The sequence below is a fragment of the Cryptomeria japonica genome, chromosome 2 (genome assembly GCF_030272615.1).
Source record: "Cryptomeria japonica chromosome 2, Sugi_1.0, whole genome shotgun sequence".
Lineage (NCBI taxonomy): Eukaryota > Viridiplantae > Streptophyta > Pinopsida > Cupressales > Cupressaceae > Cryptomeria > Cryptomeria japonica.
Genome location: NC_081406.1, coordinates 149,130,370 through 149,140,812, shown reverse-complemented (window position 1 = coordinate 149,140,812; position 10,443 = coordinate 149,130,370). Strand labels below are relative to the sequence as shown.

Sequence of the window (10,443 nt, the reverse complement as noted above, 5' to 3'; positions counted from 1 at the left end):
ACTTTAAGTTATATTTCATGTATATAATGTCAATATGCATTGGAATTTTTTTGGATCTCTAGGAATTATAATGTTACAACTTATTAAATTTGTTAGATTTAGTTGAATTTTAATAATTAATAGGCATCCATCATCATATCTCTCTCTCTCTCTCTCTCTCTCTCTCTCTCTCTCTCTCTCTCTCTCTCTCTATCTCTATCTCTCTAAACTTCTATATCTCTCCTCACCTCTTTCCATCTCACTCTCTCTTTACATCCCTATCTATCTCTCTCCCCCATTACTCTTTACTTATCTTTTTATCCCCCCCTCCATATCTGTCTCTACCTACCTCTCCCTCACTCCCTCTCCACCTCTAATTATCTGTGTACCTCTCTCTCACCCTTCTTTCCTCTCTACTCTCCATCTTACCTATCCCTCTATTCTATACACATTCAATTTTTTATTAGCTTCCAATAAAATTAGGGGTTTGCACACTCAATTTTTCGTTTTTAAGCATGTGTCTGTTTTGAAAATTAGTAAACAATCATATATTCAATACAAAATTAGCAAAAAAATGGGTGATAAAATACATGGTGTTTTTTAATTTATCATTGAAGCAATTTCTTAGATATTAAGAAAATTTAACATTTTAGGGGTAGCACACCAGATGCTCTGTTATTTTTGGAATTTTTTTTTTTATGCTACTCCTTTTTTAACCCCTTAATCTTCACCATTTGTTTTAAGTAGTTTAGAACGTAGATTAAAAGCACTATGACTCTTGTTCTTGCTATGTTTTCAAATTTTAAGTATAATTATCTTCAAATTCTCATCCAAGATCAATATTTTTCTTATTTTAAAAAAAAAATTGGCCACTTAAAAGCCCTTTTTGGTCCCCCATTTTCCATGCACATACCCATAAATCTACAATTAATCATGAAAATTACAACATGAATCTTGATCAATCTTTAAAAATGCCTCATTTTTGTATATAGGAATGTTAATAATCAAATCATGTTGTTCAACTATGGTCAACATAGAACTAATCCCCAATGGATAACCTTTCCTTCCAAGAGTGAAAATATCTAGCATAAGTTTTAGCCAAGTATGCAATCCTTATGAAATAAGCAATTGAGATCTCTAGTTGCAATGATATTGATTTGGATCCTTTAGCTCTTGTACACACTAATTGTTGGAAATGGTGATTAGTAGAAACCTTGTTCTTACTCTTTTGAAATAGTGTAGACCATGAGTGTAAAAGATATATTAAATAGTTAGAACATGCCCAACTGATCAATACTTAGTGTTGATATCGACATTCATCAATTGACAAGTGAAAATAAATAGCACAAAAATATTTTACCTATCAAGAAAATTTTTACATTTCTTTATATACATTTTCAATGTTCCTGTAGACACCTAAAATTAATAATTAATTAATTTAAGCTTGTCAACATAATTAATTGACTTAATTGTGTTATCCTCATTCCTCTTAGTGTTAATTAAATCTAATTTAATTAATCTCGTCACTATTAATTAATTTATCAAATAAATTAATTATTCCCCTATTCTTCTAAAGTCCCCTCCAATCATTATTTCCTCTAAACCCACTCAGTTAATTAATTTTAATTAATTAACCTAGTCATGTAATTCCTACAAATCACTTTTCCTAATCCCCACTTAACCAAATTAATCCTTCGAATCTCTCATAATCATGTTTATCATTATTCTTAAATTTAAATTTCCCACTCATGTCACATCAACATTGAGCCTCTCAAAGAAATTCAAATTTCTTTGAATCTCCCCATGCATCCTTTATTTTGGAATTTTTAATTCCTCATTTTGAAATTCAAATTTCCTTTCCCCCCTCTTCTCAAGGAATTTTATATTCCTGTTTATTTTCCCAAGGCACCCTTGATCCATGCCTTCTATCTTAAATCAATCTCAACCCTCCATAATAAAATCAATCTTGGCCCTTCATTGGCCTCCTCCAATCTATAAATTGGAGGATCATTTCCTCACAAAAGGATCCACTTCCTCTATAGCATTCTCATGTTGTCCATTTCTCTTCTATCTTCTTCCTATCATGCCATCATAATGTCCCCCTAATACTTCATCCAAATCAAATCCTCAATCCTCATCCATCAATAAATCCTTCAATCCATCAATCCAAATCCTATTCCAATCCCTCTTGTTGAGCAAAGGAGCACATCAAGTGGAGCATCAAAGGGCACATCTTCCACTTCATCCATAGCTCAATCCGAATAAGAAGGTAGAATTAGCAAGGTATTAGTGGTTGTTTAATGTTTAATGTTTTCTTTGGATTCCAACCATTAAATGTTACCTTGCTACGTTTTCCCCTCTTCAATTCCCTTTTCAAAAGATGAGCTTCTCTAGTTATAGGATATTTTGGGTCTGCCCTTATTTCTTAGAGATAAATATTATGTGCATTATTTTTCCTTTGAATATGTGGAACCAATTCAATGGTAGTCATTGGTCCCTTGGACCAATAGACACTAGCTACATGCACACAATTATACACCACATGATCTTGCCAACAACATGACACCATAGGCTTCAACAATTAAAAAAAATGGTCCCAAATGAACCCACCATACCCATTAACATGGTCTAGGTGACGTAATGTCACTAGTCAATATGGCACAAAGTTTATGAATCATGTGCACCTTCAATGTATGACTAATCCACGACCTCTACATGTACACACACATCGTGAAGTAGCATCCTTTCAACAACACTTTTAAATTTTGTACATATTTATAATACAATAGGCATCTTGCAACAACATAGGGCATAATCTAATGACTAATACACATTAGCCAACATGAAATCAAGAAATAAAAGTTTTCTCATTGGGAGGGCTTCAATCATTGGCTCGTAAGGAATCATTATGAAGCATGACATCATTTAGTATATAGGTGAAAATACAGGGCTCAAAAATACTTTACCCATCAAGGAAAGGTTTCCAACTAGTGAGTAAGAAGTTTTCACAATTCCATCATATACATGTCACTAATGGTCCTTTTTAGAAATCCTAAGATTTTCCATTTATAGTATACATTGGTTCCACCATCATTACAACCTTAGAGACAAATTCCACCATATTTTTTTTTTACCTAAATGAAAACATGGAACTACCTCAATAATAGTCATTGGTCCCTTGGACTAGTAGGAACTAGCCATATGCATAATTATACACCACATTCTCTTGCCAACAACATGTCACTATAGAATTAAATAGTTCATATGATCCCAAATGACAACACCATACCCATTGGTATGGCCCATGTGATATGTTTCCACCAATCCATATGGTACAAATTTTATGACTTATCCAAGGCACCTTTGATGTATGACCAATTAGGGACCTCTACATGTACATATGCATTATGCACATTTTCATAGGAATTCAAGTGGTTAGCAATGATATATGACACAATCTAATGACCAATACATATTGACCAAAAAAACACCAAGAATTGGATGCTCATTAGGAGGGGTTATATTATTGATCCATAAGGAATCATTGTGCATCCATAATGTGGAAGCACAACATCAAAGTAGCGACTCACTTATAAAGGCCCACTACTAGTGCCATTGTACTATCAAATTAACAACACAAATTCATTGTGTAAGTATGGTGCCACCATGTGGATTGGAAGGAACATGGGCTACTTTAGAAAGTTATATTTATTTTATTTAGAAAGTTACAAACATGGTATACATATCAAATAATAGAGAGTGTGAGATGACTAAAGGAAAAAATTAGTCATTACAAAGAAGACCTCCCACCAAGTTGGTTACTAGTGTTTGCATAACTAAGAGTTGTTTAGTTAAATATTCTACCATGAAAAATAACCAATCAACATTCAAATAAAAGGTGGTGTAGGTAGAAAATATAAATATTATCATCATAAAGAATATGGTCCTAGCATTGGTGTCTAGGGCTTTTAGTAGAACATGCCACCATGAATGAGAAATTGAAGCTTGAATAAAAAATAAAGATTTGAAATTGAAGCTTGAATAAAAAATAAAGATTTGAAATATAAGTAGGGTTGATGAATCAAATTTAAGAATATGATTTAATAACACACACAAAGCATTTAATGAGGGCCATTGAATCTATCAAGTCAATAAGGACCACAAGGCCATAAAATAATTGGAAACAAATATAAAATGACAAGATTGTCAAATTTTAGGGTAGATGCCAACAAAAACTCTCTTATCTTAAAAGAAAACAAATTATTTTGACACGAACATATTACAATAAAAGAAAAAAAGAACTTTACAAATGAATATACTTGCTTCAAATGTATAAAAGTCATAAAGAGCTCTCTTATCTTCAAAAAGAAACAAATTATTTTGACCAATGAACATATTACAACTCAAAAACAAGTTTCAAAATGAATATACTTATTCCAACTCTCCTCCCTCATTTTACAATTAGATTTTTTTTTTAGATTCCCTTTCTAAGTCCTAAACGTGGTTGAAAATTCCAAAAATATCTCTTTAACTTTAAAGAAAGTAAATAAACAAAAATCTTAAGTAATTAGATTCAATGATTAAAATGTAAATGATAATTCTAGAAAGTGGTGAAATAAAGGTAAAGTATTGAATCATATATCCAATTTTAAAGAAAATGGCATATCAAATGAATAGAGTGAAATCTCTCTCTCTTATCTTAAAAAGGGAAAAAATTATATTTCAACTTAAGAATAGGAAATGGTTACAAATGAATATACTCGATCATCCTTTTAATTAGGAAACCAGCTATTTTGACCAACCAACATATTATAATTTAAGAATAGTAATTGATTGTAAATGAATATGCATACCCCACCTCTTGAAAAAGAAAGAAATTATTTTGACCAAGGAATATAATACAATTTAAGAATAGTAATTGGTTTAGAAGGAATATACTTGCTCCACCTCTTTAAAAAGAAACATATCATCTTGATTGACAATCATATTAGAATTTAAGGATAGTTTGGCTCGACCTCTTTTTAGAAAGGAAATAAATTATTTTGACCAACCCACATATTAAAACTTAGGAATGATTGATTGTCCATGAATATACTCACTCCACCTCTTAGAAATAAATAAAAAATTGAACCAACCAAATATTACAACTTAAAAATAATAATTGATTGTAAATGAATATACTTGCTCCACATGTCCCCTCTCATATTGTGAAAATCTTCCCCTACTACCTAGGCCTCTTCTCCATCATGTGGCTAAAAATTCTAAAATATCTCATTGAAAAAAGACAAAAAAACAATTAAAAAAAAAAAAAAAAACATCCTTCAAAAAAATTCCAACATATACCTAGTACATCTATTTAAGATCCTCATTGCCCTATTGATTGTAAATGAATATACTTGCTCCACATGTCCCCTCTCATATTGTGAAAATCTTCCCCTACTACCTAGGCCTCTTCTCCATCATGTGGCTAAAAATTCTAAAATATCTCATTGAAAAAAGACAAAAAAACATCCAAAAAAAAATCCTTCAAAAAAATCCAACATATACCTAGTACATCTATTTAAGATCCTCATTGCCCTCCTGATTCAACAAAAAAACTCCCACAATTCTGCCTTAATTCAACCCAACAGAGCTTGCTTAAATGGGGTACGATTCATTCAGGAACAGATGGGTAGTTTTAGTAGCATGCATATGGCTAGAATGTTGCACAGGAGCATCATATGGCTTCAGCATATATTCTCAGACCATAAAGACCAGATTTGGTTACAACCAAGAGCAATTGGACACCATAGCTGTGTTCAGCAACCTAGGAGTATTTGGGGGCATACTCTCTGGCCTGCTATACCAGTACTGCTCTGCATGGCTTGTTTTGCTTGTGGGAGCTCTCCACAATTTGGCAGGCTATGCAGTCCTATGGCTGTTTTTGACTGGGAGAATGGCATCCCCTGCCTTGTGGGAGCTCTGTGTAGTCACCTGCGTTGCCATGAACTGTGAGCTATACTACAACACAGCTTCCATGGTGACCTGTGTCACAAATTTCCCAGATAACAGAGGGATTGTGGTGGGTTTGATGAAGGGATGCGCGGGTCTCAGCAGCGCTGTACTGTCTACTGTATGGCAGGTTCTGTTTCCGGGCTCAGATGGGTCTTCTTTCTTGATTGTGGCCGCCATAGTTCCTTCTGCTGTGGCCCTTATGATCATGCCAGTTGTGAGGAAATATGAGCCTGAGAATTGTGAAATTGGGTCTTCAAGAACTATGCAATTCCTGGCTATGGCGTCTGTACCCATTGTGTTTTTGGCCATGTTTTTGATGGGTTCTGCCTTCTGGGATGCCAACTCTTTGCAGGTTAGTAGATTTTTCTTGTTTATGGTGTTGATTTCTTTGCTTTATCAGTATGATCCAGTAGCTCTGGCATTCAAATTTTGTAGAAGGTTTTGAAATGGCTGGTTTTCTGTCTGGCTTCTGGTTGTGTGTGTTGATCTTTTTGCTTTATCAGTATGATCCAGTAGCCCTAGCATTCAAGTTTTGTAGAAGCTTTTGAAATGGTTGGTTTTCTGTCTGGCTTCTGGTTGTGGGTGTTGATCGGTATGATCCAGTAACCCTAGCATTCAAATTTTGTAGAAGGTTTTGAAATGGTTGGTTTTCTGTCTGGCTTCTGGTTGTGGGTGTTGATCTTTTTGCTTTATCAGTATGATCCAGTAGGCCTAGCATTCAAATTTTGTAGAAGGTTTTGAAATGGTTGGGTTTCTGTCTGGTTTGTGGTTGTGGATGTTGATCTTTTTGCTTCATCAGTATGATCTAGTAGCCCTAGCATTCAAATTTTGTATCAGCTTTCAAAATGGTTGGGTTTCTGTCTGGTTTCTGATTGTGGGTATTGATCTTTTTGCTTTATCAGTGTGATCCAGTAGCCCTAGCATTCAAATTTTGTATTAGCTTTCAAAATGGTTGGATTTCTGTCTGGTTTCTGGTTCTGGTAATGGGTGTTATGGTGTCCATGGGGTCTCCATTAACCTTAGGTTGGGTTGGTATCCTGTTTTGACATAACCAAGATTAGAATTAGAAAAAGTTGCTTTCAGAGGAAATTGGGCGGGCAGAAATATCATTGTGGACTTGATGGGGTGGCCATTTTATATTCTTCTTGGTATGACTTGTTTTGTTTTAATCTCTTTTTATAAGACTATAATCTAGGGTAGGTTTTATATGACTTGTTTTGTTTTAATATCATTACAGTAATTTTGAATGTCAATTGATAGTGGAAATTTTGATTATCAAAGTTTTGTGATATGTTGATATTAAATTCTTGTACATCATTGTATATTAATTTTTTACATAGTTGTTGTTTAACATTTATAATTATGTCGAGAGCCATTTACAATAATATCAAATCTCCGTAAACAAAAATCCAGTTTTTGGCATGCAAATGACAGGTAAATGCATGAAATATGTCATGTTTCAGTTTTTGTGGAGGTGTTATTTTATATTCCAAATAAAATACAACCCTCACCAGTTGTCTCCAACTAGATTCACAACTTTTTGCATGCATGACTTTAATGGATTTGTATTCTTGGTGTTTAATATTTTAGAACATTTATTTTAAGATGTTTCTCTTCTATCATAAGATATCTTCTATTATAAGATATCTCTAGGTATATTAGTTCAAACCAGCAAATATGTAAATGTTATATTTATACATTTTAAAGATATTTGAGAGGTCTTATTTTTTAAACTTTTATGTTGCCTCAATTTTGAATTAATATATTTCAAAATAATAATAAAATTTTAAATACATTTTGTTTTATTAAATAAAATTGTTTACATAACAACTTTTATTTTAACATGTTTTACTAAGTGAGTTTGGTTTTACAGGGAGATCGAGTGGAATTTGCAATTATACTTGTAATTATGGCACTTCCCTTGTATGTGGCATGGAAAGCAATTGCTCACGAGAGAACTTCAACTACAAACTCAAAACTTTTAGAGCCCTTGAATACAAAAGGGAGTTCAAACTATTCTGATAAATATTGTATTATTGAGTATGCTAATTGCTCATTGTGGAGAGCGATTTGCAGCCTTGATTTTTTCTTGGTCTTTTTTACTTCTGCGGTCGCTATAGCCTCTGGTGTTGTGGCAATTAACAACATGAGCCAAGTTGCAACTTCTTTAGGATATGCACAACAAGACATTACCATATTTGTCACTTTGATATCAGTAGCCCAATTTTTAGGTCGCTTTGGGTGTGGAGTTTTATCTGATTATTTTCTCTCTAAATTTGAAGTAGGTAGGCCATTGTTAACTGCACTAGTAGAGTTGATTTTGTGTTGTGGGAATTTACTTATAATAATAGCAGGTACTTTTCCTCGGGCTCTATACTTAGGTTGCATTTTTATAGGATTCTCGTTTGGAGCAAATTGGTGTTTAAATTCCATTACCGTGTCTGATTTGTTTGGGTTGGGTCATTTTGGGGCATTATACAATGTGGTGATGATGGGGAATCCGGTGGTATCATATGTTCTCTCTATATGGGTTGCTGGCTATCTCTATGATAAAGAGGGGGCTAAGCAAGGAGGAGGGCAATGCAAGGGTAGTACATGTTTTAATCTTACCTTCATTATTTTGGCTAGTATTTGTGTTTTAGCAACTTTGACCTCATCCATTTTGTGGTGGAGAACAAAACATATTTATAGAAAAAGAACAAGTAAATAAATAGATCTTGTTACTAGAGTGGTATTTGACACACAAGTATGAGGTTGAGTCGTGATGGTCTTGTTGAAAGCTAGGTCATTCATCTTGATCCTATAAACCCCTTGCTTAGGGATGATGATACACTCAAAGATTGTAATATCTTTTTTGAGAGGAGTTGGGGTAAAAAATGCCAAGTTTGAATATTCTGTTATTACACTTTGATATTATATTTAATTATTATTATTAAATTTTATAGTTGTCTTATATATGTGCAAAGAGATTTCTTGCACATAAAACAATATAAACTTTATGTTTAGCAGAAGCTTGTGTATGTGTAAGCTTGTACATGAAGTAATGTGTTTTTAAGATAATTATACAAGATCTCTTCTTGTATAAATTTGGGATGTTTATGTATGTAAAAATAAATATCTTGGATGTATATGTGAATACATAGTTGAGATATAGATATAGAGTTGAGAGGTTTGAGTCCATAACAAGGAGGAAAGCAGGTAGTTTTGGATGCCCCCTTGCCTAGCTAGGGTAGTAATATTTAAATGTATAATTTACAATTATGTATTTTGATGTTAATCAATGAGCTTCAATATTATGTGAAATCATGTATTATGTTATTGTTGTATTCTACATATACTCTTAATCTATATGTTTGCATGTTTGTACAATAATCTCAATACCAAGGAATCTTACATTAGGTTTTTGAATCTAAGTTCTTTGCTTTATGTGGGACTACCCTTTGGGATTGTTGGAAAATTGATGTGAATGTCTCAATGTTTGGCTATTGCGTAACAAGTGGAAAAGAGGGTAAAATCTGGTCAACATTTGGTTCCATGTTGGCTTCTAATCAACAAGTTAGGTATGGGGATGATTTAGAGTTTCTATGTTTCATTGATTTTGTATGGTAGAAACATAGAAAATAAATTAATTATGAAGACAATTTTTTAGTGCAAAGTTAAAATTATTTGTGACAAAGGTTTTGATTAAAGAGTTTTTGTTGTGATATCTATAGTTTCATTTATTGTTTAGAAAATAAAAATTTCATTGGAAGGATCTTACTAGTTAAGATAAATATTTTTCTACATCTAGATTTATTTTTCCATTGTTGATAAAAAAATGAATCAAATAAAAGAGAGTACATGATTGTTAGGTAGCAAGGTGGGATTATAATCATAATTTCTATTCATTGGATGAATTGTAGATGTTTCTTATTATTTATAGTTGAACCATATCAAGAATACACGGAAAAAGGTGGTGCATAACTATGAATAGACAACTTAGTACTTCTAATGAATATATATTTTTCAATCGGTAAATGGTACTTTATATTGATATTTAAAAAAAAAATTCTATTGCAATGTCATACAGCAAAACAGAGACCACCAAAACACTTGCTACAAAGAAGCAAGACACGTACAATCTGATAATTACATATAAAAACTATCTAATTGTTCAAAACAAAAACCAACAAAACAAAAACTACTGTGGTGCATCAACCACCACAATCTCCTTGCCTTTCTTGCTTCCTTCCATAGCATGCTTACATTGATCCTCCTCGTCGACATGGTCATCATGGGCTTCTCGAGGGAAGCCAATCCATAGTGACCTATCACCCGTGATGTTCTTGGAGCCTCGAGGCCTTTCGCGTTTTTTCTTCGGAGAGGAACTCGAACTTGAGTCCTCGCCCAATCTCCTTCCAAGAGAGGGGCTCCATTTTTCCAGCTCCAGTCGGTTTTCAGCATTTTCCCATGCTTTGATGTAGTCCTACA

At 33.2% G+C, this 10,443-nt stretch overlaps 1 protein-coding gene across 1 annotated transcript; it reads left to right on the top strand.

Annotated features, from left to right (window-relative positions):
- Window positions 1–5,488: 5,488 nt before the first annotated feature.
- Window positions 5,489–8,915, top strand: LOC131071348 (protein NUCLEAR FUSION DEFECTIVE 4). Its single transcript, XM_058007149.2, has 2 exons — window positions 5,489–6,325; window positions 7,847–8,915. Exons 1-2 carry the CDS (start codon window positions 5,621–5,623, stop codon window positions 8,681–8,683), a joined length of 1,542 nt encoding a protein of 513 aa, XP_057863132.2. The 5' UTR covers window positions 5,489–5,620; the 3' UTR covers window positions 8,684–8,915.
- The last annotated feature ends 1,528 nt before the right edge of the window (window positions 8,916–10,443 follow it).

Coding starts and splice junctions, on each gene's coding strand:
- LOC131071348 (XM_058007149.2), top strand. CDS start 5,621: ATGGGGTACGATTCATTCAGGAACAGATGGGTAGTTTTAGTAGCATGC. Junction 6,326..7,846: donor GGGATGCCAACTCTTTGCAG/GTTAGTAGATTT, acceptor TTGGTTTTACAG/GGAGATCGAGTGGAATTTGC.